This window comes from Equus przewalskii, chromosome 3, assembly GCF_037783145.1.
Source record: "Equus przewalskii isolate Varuska chromosome 3, EquPr2, whole genome shotgun sequence".
In the NCBI taxonomy this organism is placed as follows: Eukaryota; Metazoa; Chordata; class Mammalia; order Perissodactyla; family Equidae; genus Equus; species Equus przewalskii.
In genome coordinates this window covers 40,582,476-40,595,242 of record NC_091833.1, presented here as the reverse complement: position 1 = coordinate 40,595,242, position 12,767 = coordinate 40,582,476, and the positions used below count along the sequence as shown (strand labels likewise).

At 47.7% G+C, this 12,767-nt stretch overlaps 1 protein-coding gene across 3 annotated transcripts in view; it reads right to left on the bottom strand.

Moving 5' to 3' along the window:
• TSPAN5 (tetraspanin 5) overlaps positions 1–12,767 on the bottom strand; it is a 152,701-nt gene that overhangs the window by 74,926 nt on the left and 65,008 nt on the right. The window contains exon 1 of one of the 3 annotated variants that reach the window (XM_070614216.1): positions 7,429–7,479. The exons of the other annotated variants lie outside the window; for them this stretch is intronic. Coding sequence (XP_070470317.1) covers positions 7,429–7,437 — 9 coding nt within the window. The 5' untranslated portion in view covers positions 7,438–7,479. Of the gene's footprint in view, positions 1–7,428; positions 7,480–12,767 lie in introns of those variants that run through there. 3 annotated transcript variants of the gene reach the window in all.

Sequence of the window (12,767 nt, the reverse complement as noted above, 5' to 3'; positions counted from 1 at the left end):
CTCCAGGACAGGGGACTCGGGGGTGTGTGGCCATGGGCAGAGGCAGAGCACGGAGGGCAGGAGATGCAAAGTCGAATGCAGCACATCCCCCGGGGCCAGCAGCCACGCCTGAGCCTGGAGAGGAGGAGTCCAACACTGTGGTCCATTGTGGCAGAAACAGCTGCGCTGCAGCCGCTCGGCCAAGTGCAGGAACGTCTGCCGACGTCTTCAAGAGGGCGCAGGCTCCTGAGCAGAGCAGAAACAGAGCTGCGCCCAGGGTCTTGCTGGCCAGCTCTCGCACAGGGGCATTCAATAAGCAATCGTGTAACTGGCTTAAGTGTCCTCCTCCCGCCCCACAGACCAAAATCCATCAACCAGAACTGATGGGCTTCTCGTGGCCTGTGACGCCTGTGAGGATGCAGATGGATGAAAAATCGTTTTGCCCTCAAAGGACTTATTGTCATCGAGGCCAGATGTTTTTTTCCCAAACTGTGGGTGGCCTTCCATAGTAGATATTCAAAATCAATTAAATGGGTCAAAACCAGCATTGTTTTTAACACACACACACCCAAAAGAACAGAAGAGAGAGTTCTCGTGGAACTTTTGATTCAAATGTGTGTGCTCACTACCACCAAGTCATGATGTTAAAATATACTCCTTACTGTGGGTCAAATTAAAAATAAGTTTGAAAGTAGCTGATCTATTGAGGAAGACAGAAACATCTAGCCATTTACTAAGGACTTTCACACACACTATTTTATGGAACCATCGAGAAACCCCACGAGGCAACTGTCATTATTACACCCATTTTTTCAGCAACTCAGAGAGGTTACCCAACTTGTTCAAAGCAGCGCAGCAGAGCCTGGGTATAATCCCAGATGGATCTGACTCCAGTACATGCTCAAGTACCACAGGAGTTGAGGATGAGGATGAGCAGAGAGGGCTGGAGAGGAAGGCAAGGAGAGAGATGGTGCAACCCAAAAGGGGCAGGAAAGGTGGGTAGGTCTTGGCTGGGACAGAGGGTCAGAGATGCAGAAATGAGCTGAGCTAGTTTGGGGTGAGTCAAGAGTCCAGCCTGACATAGCAGCGGCACTGAATTAAAGGAGTGGGCAGACCAGGCAGCCCCCATCAGTCCTGAGACTTTGGGCACAAACACTAACCTCTTTGAGCTTTACTTTCCTCATCTGTCAAATGGGGATAATAACTGTTCCTACTTCAAAGAAGACTAAGTGAAACAAGGTGTGTAAAGCGCTCGTGCTCACCATATGACAGCTTAAGAAGACGTCACCCCACCCATGCCAATCCTGCTCCAGAGAGCAATGCACACACACCACTTTACTCGGCCCTGACAACAATCTAGGAGACAAGACAAAGTTTTCGAGCTCAGGAGACTCCAGCAGAGACACAGAATGACGTGCACTGCAGCCTGTGCTCCGGGCCGCTATGCAACAGGGAGAAGAGCAGGTAATAAGGCTGACAGCTCCGCGAGCTGACCGAAGGTCTCGAGGGCTGAGCGGAGAAACGGAGACTTGCACCAGCAAGAGCCAGGGAGTTTCAAAGGTTTTCGAGGAAAAGAGCTATGGGGTGGGGGGTGTCAGGTAATATAAGGCTCCCAAATTAGGAAAATAAAGCTGCTCTTGCAGCTAAACTTTAAAAGTCAAGACATGCAAAGGCCTCCTACAGAAACAGCTCCAAGGCCTGCAAAAGTCTAAGTATTCAATCTTGGGGCAAGAACGTCAATCAGATGGGGCCTGGTCACACCTGAGAGTGGAGAAAAGTAGAGACATAAAGAGAACCACAGTGGCCTGGCCACCCAAGCATCAGCAAGAGCAAGCCGCAGGCAACATCCTTAGTCCTTCAAGGGTTCAGGAGCTGCTGGCATGCGCAGGCCCCTGTGGAGCAGGATGCAGGCAGCTGGAGCCGGCTCCCTTCCAGTGTTCCCACTGGCAAGTCTCCTGACTGTGAAATGGACACCTCGGACTTAACCTGATGCCATTGGACACTTAACTCCTCTTTGTTTTTATTCCATACTGGCCAACTAAGCATCTGATTGTGATGTGGTTTCCCACACAGGCCTGGCTACAGGGAGACACTGTGTACTGGCTGTTCCCACACTCGAATCCCAGGCCATGAAATGGAAATAGAAACAATTCTATTCTCATTTTAAATCGGAAAGATGTCAATCTGCTTTTATATATCCACTTCCCGAACCCAGTTAACACGATGGAGAGGTGAACTCTCGTAATGCTCATCAATCCATTTCCGAGCCTATAGAGCTGAGGGCCACCAAGGGATCAAGGACGTCCACTAGAATACACTGCTCTGCAAAACTTGCTGGGAAAACACACTTTGAGCATCTACGGGGTGATCTACCGGAGGGAGGATGGAGGAAGCCGGGTCAGGCTGCAGCAGGGCGGCCGGGGGAGCAAGGGGGACTCGCGTCAGCAAAGCCAGCTTGCAAGCCACAGATGTCAGGTGACCAAAAGTATAAACTAGAGTAGAGGCAACAGAAAGGAGAAAAAGAGAGAAAACTACAAGAGAAAGTTGAGGGGGTAAAAGAGATGCAAAGATGACTAAGATTTCAGTTTCAGGGACTCAGAGTGGGGGCCCCACCTCTAAAACACAGGGAGTTTACTGAACATGGATTTCTCTAGAGATGTTCATTCGAGATGACACTATAGCAGCTCTGTCCAATCTGATGACTGATTGGGACCATATGCTATTCATTACATTGCTGGTCACTCTCTGCATTCCACAAAGATATACTGAGTGTTTACAATACGGCAGATATTACTCCATCAGTCCCCGGGGATCCCTGCCTTCAAAAAGCTGACAGTCTAGTGTTGTTGACAGATAGGTTAATTTACTACTATAGTAAATAGAGGTGCAATGATGGAGGAATGCACAGAGCACAATGTACAGAGGACAGGAATTATGGGGGTATGGACAGAGTACAACGCACATGTACAGAGGACAGGAATTACGGGCGTATGCACAGAGTACAACGCACATGTACAGAGGACAGGAATTATGGGCGTATGCACAGAGTACAACGCACATGTACAGAGGACAGGAATGTACAGGGAGAATGCACAGAGCACAATGCACATGTACAGAGGACAGGAATGTACCGGGTGCATGCACAGAGTACAATGTACATGTACAGAGGACAGGAATTATGGGGGTATGCACAGAGCACAATGTACATGTACAGAGGACAGGAATTATGGGAGTATGCACAGAGTATAATGCACATGTACAGAGGACAGGAATGTACTGGGAGAATGCACAGAGTACAATATACATGTACAGAGGACAGGAATTATGGGAGTATGCACAGAGTATAATGCACATGTACAGAGGACAGGAGTGTACAGGGAGAATGCACAGAGCACAATGCACATGTACAGAGGACAGGAATGCACTGGGTGCATGCACAGAGTACAATGTACATGTACAGAGGACAGGAATGTACGGGGGGCATGCACAGAGCACAATGTACATGTACAGAGGACAGGAATGTACAAGGAGAATGCACAGAGTACAATGCACAGACACAGAGGACAGCAATGTACCGGGGGCATGCACAAGGTACAGGGAACACCTAAAATAATGAATAATGTGGGGGAGAGAACCAAACTTTTTCAGCCAAATGAGATAAATCATTTTTAAAGAGAAGAATCAATGTTATTACCTTCTTTAATTTCTGATTCTGTGGACATGCTGATTTTAAATCAGACATCAAATCACCTAATTTTACTTCCTTTCATCGTATAAGTAGTGAAAAAGAAATAGCAAGAAGACTGGAAAATACGATCATAGCTGAGAGACTGCAGCAATGTGACAGAGATTCACAATAATAAAACAGAGGTAGACCCAGCTGTATGGAAGCCCATGAAGAGGCCAACATCTAATATTCTGGCCAAAACCAAAACCGTGAGGCAGCCTACGTAAAGACAACACACTCATCTGGTTTCATCATCTGGGACAAAATTCCCAAACTGCAACTCATATTAGCAATTTAATTTCCCATTCACTGAAAATGTAAGAGTTCACAAAATCTCAGAGTTGATAAGGCAAAATTAGAAAGCAAGACAATTCCAGGATTGTTTATCATGCAACCAAACAGACTTTTCCAAAAGAGTAATAATGTCAAGTGTATAAAACAAAGAAAATATTCTAAGGCCACCAAAAAATTAGAAATTTTGGAAAGACATAGGATCTTCCTCAATCACCAGGACACGGCAGGGAGCTAAGCACACTGAATGACAGACATGAAAAGCGCGAGACAGAGATCAAAACGCAGCAAGAAAGAGAGTGTTGGTGAGAGCTCACACCTCCTGCCAACACCGTTTCCCCCACCCCCAGCCTCCACCACAGCCTTAGTATACTGTACTAGCCTCGTGGGCAGAAGAGTAAGACGGAAGGTTTGGGAACAAGCATCTCCACTAGCCATTCTCAAAACTGCACTGTCTGCTGCTCTTACTGACCATTCTTACTGAGATGAATTTTTTGGTTGCCCCACTGGCCAACACTAAGGAACACCATAGGAAGCTGTTCTAAAAACTCTTTATTCTATTTACCGTCAGGACTTCGCCAAAGCTGTTTCCCACTTTATCACATAGTATCCATTTTATCAGGTCCTATGACTTTCCTAAGAAGTAGCATGTACTTTGTAACATGAGGCTGAACATGTTTCTCTTTTTGCACTGGCTAATAGGAAGCTCAGAAAACATGTGCAGGTCACTTTCAGCAAATTCAATTGCTCTCCAATATAAAAGCATTACTTGTATCCCTTTTCCCTTTACACATTTTCCTGATTTACTTAAAACAATAAACAGAAACGTATAATAGCTAATAGAAAAAATTTATTGAGTGTTTATTATTAGACATTCTAATGTCATGGCCTATCTACATGTCCCCTACCTTATGACTCCTTAAACCATAAGTATTCTTTAATATATATGCTAAATTCTATATATTTAGATTTTATATACTTAAGCATATTAAAATTTGTTTTTGGAAAGGTTAGGGTATGAAGAGACTGATGAGCGAACTGATAGATGGGTGGAGAAACAGATCAGTATCGCACATTTCTGTGGGGCTTTTCAACCAAATCATGGAGACCGGGCACTAATGATGGCGAACGGCTGAGGATGCGCGAGGTAGGACTTGGGACGTCCTGGGCTGCAGACCGGAGACTCTACATGGACGGCAGCTGTAGCTATGCTGGGCAACACAGAATAAGCAATACAAAAGCTTCCACACCCTGCGGTAGGAAGGCCACCTCCCACTGCAGCATCTGATCCGTACCCCCAATTCGCCGTGTTTATAGGGCATATCCAAACCCTAACTGCAAACTCCAGCCCTTTGCAGGCTCAGAAGAAAAACCCCCGGATACGGAAAGACACAAGGCAGTGTCTGAACGCGCTGAGAGCCAGGGCAGCCCAGGCCAAGGGCAGCCGCACGCACGGAGCGGGGCGGAGGAAGCATCCACACGAGGCCACCTTCCCCCTCGTACTCGACCTGGACCAGGTCAAGGCGCTGTCATCTCTCCACTCGTTCTTCCTCTCCATCTTTCTCCACACAGCACACACACGCAGCGGAGCTGGCCTGTGTGCAGGGGGTTCCTGGCGACACCTGACAGCAGGTGCCCTGAGAATCGGGCTCTCGGCCGCAGCCAGGCTCAACGCGACAAACCACACGCAGTGTTCCTTCCTGCAGGTCGCTCCGGCTTCTGCCCACGGTCCTCGTTCTAAGAGGTTCTTGCAGGCTTGGTTACCCGGCCTTCAAACCGGAGACTCGTTACAACGCACCGAATAGAGACAAGGATAGAGCTGCCCCGACAGAAGTGCCCCGCGCCCAGGAGCCGCCGCCGTCTTGCGGAGTCTGCAGCTGCCCCGGCGGGCCCGGGCGGCCGGGAGCAGGCCCAGCAGGGGTGCCGGGCGCGGCCCAGCAGGCTTCCTCTCGCGGGCAGGGCGGCTACCTTCCAAAGCTGTGACGTTCTCACTATTAATAAAACATTAACACACCACCACCAAACTAAGAACTTCACTCTACAATTTTCCTTCAGATAATTAAAAATCTATCTACTATAAACATGGATATACATCATACCGTGTCCAAACCCACAGAATGTCAACACCAAGCGTGAACCCCAAGGTAAACCACGGAGTTCGGGTGATCAGGTACAGCGACGCAGCCTCATCCTTGGCGCCAAATGTCCCACTCCAGTGGGCGACGTCAGTGATGCGGTGGCCGTGCACGTGTGGGTCAGGGGCACGTGGGACCGCTCCGTGCCTTCCTCTCAATTTTACTGTAAACCTAACTAACCGTGCACTGAAAAGTACAGTTTTTAAAAATAATGATAAAACGAAAACAAAATGCACCTGCTATGGACTGTGAGGCTTAGGAAAGCTGACACTGAGCAGGGGTCCCCGTGATTAAGGGGCTGGGAGCGAGGACAGATGGCCTGAAGCCATAACAAGGACTCGGCGCGCCGCGGGCAGAACCTGCGCCTCCCGGGCGGGCCGGAGCGAGGCGAGCCCGGGCGCCCACAGCTCTGTCGCGGACAGTTCGCTGCGGCGCTCCACGAGCATGCACCAGCGGCACCCCACGCACTGCGGACTCCGCGGCGCGGGCAGACGCCACAGTCAGCGCAGGGGACCGCCACGCAAAGGCCCGACAGGCTGCGAGCCGGGCGCCGGCGCACGCGGAGAGGGGCGCAGGGCGCGGGCGCGCGGAGAGGAAGAGCGCATGGGTTGGGGAGGCCGGCGCGCGGGAGGGGTGGCGGACGCGCGGAGGTGGAGGGGCGGGCACGCGGAGGGGGGCGAAGGCCGAGGGCGAAGGCCAGGGTCACGCGCAGAGGGGGAGGGTCCAAGGAGCTGTAATCAGTCAACCAGCGACGTCAGCAAATCTGGAACTGCTGCCTGTGCCGGCACTGTCCCAGGGGCCGCGGCCACAGCAGAGAACAGCCTCAGAGCCTGCCCTCAGGAAGCCCACATTCGGAGGAGACGTAAAACAGAAATATACTTAAGTAAAAACCAGTAGGATGTCAGATGACTGAAAACCGTGGCGAAGAGGACTGCAGCGGGGAGGGGGCGAGGCGCGCCGGGACACACTCGACAGCGAGGCGCACCCGGGCAGGCTCGGTGGAGGGGCCCCTCTCCACGGCCCCCTCGGGTCCGGCAGGACGCCTCAGGGGACAACCAAGACTTCAGGAAGAGCGCCATTCCCGGCGACCCCGAGAACAATGCTGTGTTGAACGCGGAAACCCCGCAGCCCCCAGAAAGCTAACTGTGAAAACGCAGCTGCAGCGCAAGCCGAGGTTTTCCTGTGCCACCTCTTTCAACTTCTTTGCTTCCTTTTTTCCTTTAGCCACTAAAATGAATCTGGAGACGAAGAGAAGTTGTAAATACCCTCCCTCACGGGTACCTTGTCCCCGCTCACCTGGACCATGTTTCCCTGGTGTGACAATAAACAGCCAGGCTGTCTCACTCCCGAGGGGCAGAGTGTCACAATCGCACCGTTTGCTTGAAGAATCTCGCCCACCACGTAATTAGCCTAGAGGTCACCATCTGTCTCCAAGTCCTCATAAAACCGACCATATGTTGTTTTCATCAACGGCTAAACTAGAGCCACACACACTCCTCCCCAAGAAAAAGGCTAGAAACCCATTTTCCTCCGGTGGAAGGGCTTTTGGGGGACACTTAGCTCTCTATTACCACCACATTTTTTTTTAATTTTTATTTTCTTCTGTTCCTGCTTTGTCCATGTCTACCAATCCAAACAACCGTACCAATTCCTAGAAATGTCTGAAAGGCTTTTCCAGGAGACCTTGGGCGAACAGGCTTGGAGCCCCAGAATTCCAGCCAGTTCTGGGCTCGAACCCCGACCTGAGGAGAAATGCACACGAGCAAATGTCCCCGCAAACGAGTCTTCCTGTCTCCCCGCCCGCTGCACTGGGCAGTCCCCGTCATCAAACAGCAACTGTGCGTCAGAGGGACTCCGCTCCAAAGTCAGCGGCAACTATCAACGGATTTACATCATCATTTGAAACATGCAAAAGCTGTCATCTAATTCTATTTTGATTTATAAGGGCAAGAATTCCCAAACTTGGCGTTGCTGTTCTTCTCCTTCTATGACTAAACAATCTTTAATAAGAAGCAGCAGTACAAAATGTTACAGATTTTAGTTTGGTTTAGTTGATTTTTAAGCTCAATATGAATAAAAATTATCCAAAAATTGTGTCCCTGCTTTAAAGTTCTACGGCAGGGAACACTAAAGCTAAAGGTAAGAAGGTTTGAGTCTCTGGAAGAAGTGGGTCATTACCACCACTGCTGAGGTCCCAAGAAACCAGTTCACCCACCGACCTCCCTTGCAGCACGACAAATTCATCCTGCCCAGAGTCTCCAGGGTCAAGAGCAAACTTTATTTACAAAACTGGCCACAATTTCGTCATTTAAAAAAAGGCCAAGAGTTTCCTACGAGGCTAATGATTCCATTTGGCCTGGGAAAGTATTTGTTGAAGTGAACGGTGCAAAGAAGAGAAATTTTAACTTTGTAGATCTCTTGACTCATTAATCTGTAAGTTAACCTCTGTCACCAAAATAATCAACCTCTTAGACCTTTAAAGGTTTCGCACATCGTATTTCACCTACTTACTGAACTTGAGCTGCATTTCTTTTTTCTAAACTTAGGAACTGTTAACCCTGGGCAGGGTTCCTCCTCACAGAGGAGAGATTTTGTTAAAGGCTACCTTCCCATCTGCGCCAAGATGGTTTACCTTACTTACATGCATGTAAGACTAATTCTCATGAGATTGTTATCCCTCAGAGATCTTGAACATTCTCCCAGGGACCCCTTTAACTTAAGGTATTTCAGGACTAGATCTTATGACTGTTTCGAGTCTAAGAGGGTTGTCAATTGTTAGCCATTCATCAAGTGCCCCATCAAGATTTCTCCCCCTCGGGGGCGGGCTCCGTGGCCGAGTGGTTAACTTCGCGCGCTCTGCTGCGGCGGCCCATGGTTCGGATCCTGGGCGCGGACATGGCACTGCTCGTCAGGCCACGCTGAGGCAGCATCCCACATCCCACAACTAGAAGGACCTGCAACTAAGATATACAACTGTGTAAAGGGGGGTTTAGGGGCATAAAGCAGGAAAAAAAAAAAAAAAGAAGATTGGCAACAGTTGTTAGCTCAGGTGCCAATCTTTAAGAAAAAAAGATTTCTCCCCCTCCTCCCATGCCAATGTCCCAGCGAGTCAGAATTAAAAGAAACAGTAGTCAGGGGCTGGCCCCATGGCACAGTGGTTAAGTTCGGTGCATGCTGCTTTGATGGGCCTGGGTCCACAGGTTCAGATCTGGGGCGTGGACATACACCAGTCAGCCTCACTGTGGTGGCGACTCACATATAAAATAGATGAAGATTGGCACAGATGTTAGCTCAGAGCTCATCTTCTTCAGCAAAAAAAAAAAAAGAAAGAAAGAAAGAAAAAAGAAACAGTAGCGTGATCTAAGCACAGAGAGACAGAGGTAGCTCCCAGTTCTGCCACTGCCTCATACCTTACTTTCAGCACTGGCTTCATCTTTTCTAAAATATGAATGCCACTTCTCAGCCAGGGTAACTATGAATATTATGTGAAAGCAGGAAGGGTGCCTAGCAAGAAGCCTGACCCCAATGGACACACAACAAATGACAATGTTACTGAAGTTAGAGATTCTTGTGTCCAGCAAAGCCTACTTTTTGTAATCCAGCTAAAATGGTCTTTGCCCACTTTCCAAAGCATTCAACTCCATCTAAATAAAAAGAGTACCATGAAGATTAAGAGTTAGCTGAGTGAAGAGGACAGGGCTGAATGTTCTGGACCAGAGGAGAAGCATAGGGCACGCAGGAGCTGAGAGGCGCAAGCAGTGCCAGGCTGGAGCATCGAGTGCCGAGTGGAGAGGGACAAAGCCAGGCTCACCAAAGCCACGGGGCAGAGCTTACAAATCCCCTTTTCAAAGACTATCTAGCAACACAGGGAAAAGCTCACTATTTGTAGTATTTTTTCAAACTGAAAAAATAAAGTATAAAATATGAAAAGGTGTGGATACATATATACAAATATTTGGAAGAAAAAACATGGAAAATGATTTTTAAATATAGAGATTGCAGTGATAATCACTACACACTCTATTTATATACAGATTTCCTCAATTTGGGGGATGATTCGAACACACGGCACACATCTATAATGGGGATGGGGTGCGTTTGTTGTTAAGGAGGAAAGAGCCCACGTCAGTCTCCCTCCCAGTGAGACTGAGACACGCTAATCTCTCCGATCAATCGAGGCTCTTCAGTACGCGTGTCTCTGAGACGTCTGGAAGCCCCAGTGACCCACGCCCGAGCTCCTCGTCTTCTTCTCCCTGTCCTTACTAGGAGTCCGTGATCACTTCCTGGGTGATTGTATCACCCAGAGCCATTGGGGTTTATCCACGGGTTTCTTCAGGTTGAAAAGGAGGATCAGGAATAATATCAAACTCTTACCTATCTCAGCTGATGAAAAAAATGTCCTTATGGTCTAACATCTTTCTTTCTAAATAATCAGCACCTTGCACAATATCCACACAATATTCTGGGAACTTTTTCTCTCCCATTAGAAACTACAATATCAAGCTTGAATGTTGTATCCAACGTCATCCCAATCTATCTGTCTTGAAAGAAAAGACAGGTTATCTCATTTCTGCTCTGTCTCTGAAGGGCCACTGTATTCTCTCACCTTCTGGATATCCACATCATTCACAAAATGACTCTTAAAAAGTCAAACAGCACTAATTATTCCTTTCTCCCTCAATTTATGTGCACATATATACTTTCCAATGTCATTACACTTTCAAATTATTCAATTTACTCAAGATCAACCTGTAATGCTACAAAAGTTACTTAAAGTTGTACTGCCAAGTCTGCAATCACCACGAATTTTGCCTTTTCTTAAAAAGGTAAATAGAAGTAACAGCTGCACATGAAACAAATTAGATGATCTGAATACACTGATTATCTTTGATTATCTAGACATTCTGATTCAAAAAATGTCATGACTAACAATGATGTGTTTTTCCAGCAATAAGTCTTCTATCCCAGCATTCACGGAGATAGAAAACAATTGTTTTATATTCTGCTTTAAAATAAAAACCAAAATCTAAAACTCAATTAAAAAATAAATTCATCTTCTGTCTTTTTCACAATGTTATTAACACAGAAGAGAGAAGTGGTGTCATCCCCACTTATCCACCACAGTGCTCACACATTTTATTTAAGTGTTGTGAAGTACCTGAAACTTCTCATCCAAAAGTTACTGATGTACTGAATTTAAAATGTTTACTGCCCTTAAAACTTTCCAAGAGGGGCCAGCCCAGTGTCACAGCGGTTTAGTTTGCACATTCCGCTTCGGCAGCCCAGGGTTCACTGGTTCGGATCTCAGGTGTGGACATGGCATCACTTGTCAAGCCATGCTGTGGCAGCTGTCCCACATATAAAGTAGAGGAAGATGGGCACGGATGTAGCTCAGGGCCAGTCTTCCTCAGCAAAAAGAGGAGGATTGGCAGGAGATGTCAGCTCAGGGCTAATCTTCCTCCAAAAAGAAAAAGAAAAAATTTCCAAGAGACTTGCCAACCAGAGTCCTTAATTTTTTCCCCCCTGAAACTCCAAGTCCCCTCACCATGTAGCTTCTCCCAGCCCAAAGGTCTCTGCTGGTATAAAACATCTACATTTCCCTCGAAGTATTGCTCCAAAATTGACCTCCGATGCATTATGTGATCATGACCTACCATTACGCAGGTGACGTGATTTGCCAAAATCCTTCTTGCCTGTGGGTGGCATTGGGCTCTGTTTAGCCGGGGCGTGTACTACACCCAGTCACTGCTGTTTATCACATCCGACAGGAGTGTTAGGATGACAGACAGCAGACACGAGGAAGACTAAGGAAAACGGGAAGGCCCGGGAGAAGGAAGAGAAGTAATGTCACCTGGCCCTTAGGAGCCCGTCTGCCTCAACTCAAGCCCAGCTCCACTAGAACTGACTGTGTCAACTTTGAGCGGCTTCACCATTTTGAGAATCAGTTCCCAGCGCTAGAAAGGGAGATGCTCATACAGCTAATTCTTAAGGTGTTTGTGAAGATAAAAAAAAATAATCAAAAGCGGTAACTGCTGCAGCCCTCCGTGCAATGCCTGGTCCACGGTAAACAATCATCATTAGCTATTTTCAGAGACCTGTGTACCAACTCAGGAACTAAGAATGCCCTGAGAGATTCAAGATGATTAATTATACCTTTTTGAGGAGCTGGCTGCATTCCATCAGATCACAAGATTTAACGCACATCTTGTTTTCTGGCACTTGTTAATTCTGGAGAGTTAATTAGAAAATGAAATTCACTTCAGGACAGAAATGCAACAGCTATGCAGGGTTAATCAATTATGCAAAGCTGTGTGGTCTGGAGGCAGCCCCAGGCCCCACTGAACCTCCCCTGAGACCTGAACTTGGAACAGGAGCCGGAAACCCCATCACCTTCATCCCTGCAGAGCCACCCCACCTGTGAAGGAGGGGCACTCACTCCCCTCAGATGCCTACACTTCAAGAGGAAATAATCCTGGAATTATACTCACTTTATCTCCTCAAAAATGACTTCTCCTCTTAGCTCTTTCCCAAATAATAGCCCTGGACTTTTTTCTCTTCCTTCCACCAGTGTTTATTAGCATTTATTATAAGCCAAACTCAGTGCTGGGCTTTGGGGAGAGGATGCAAACAGAACA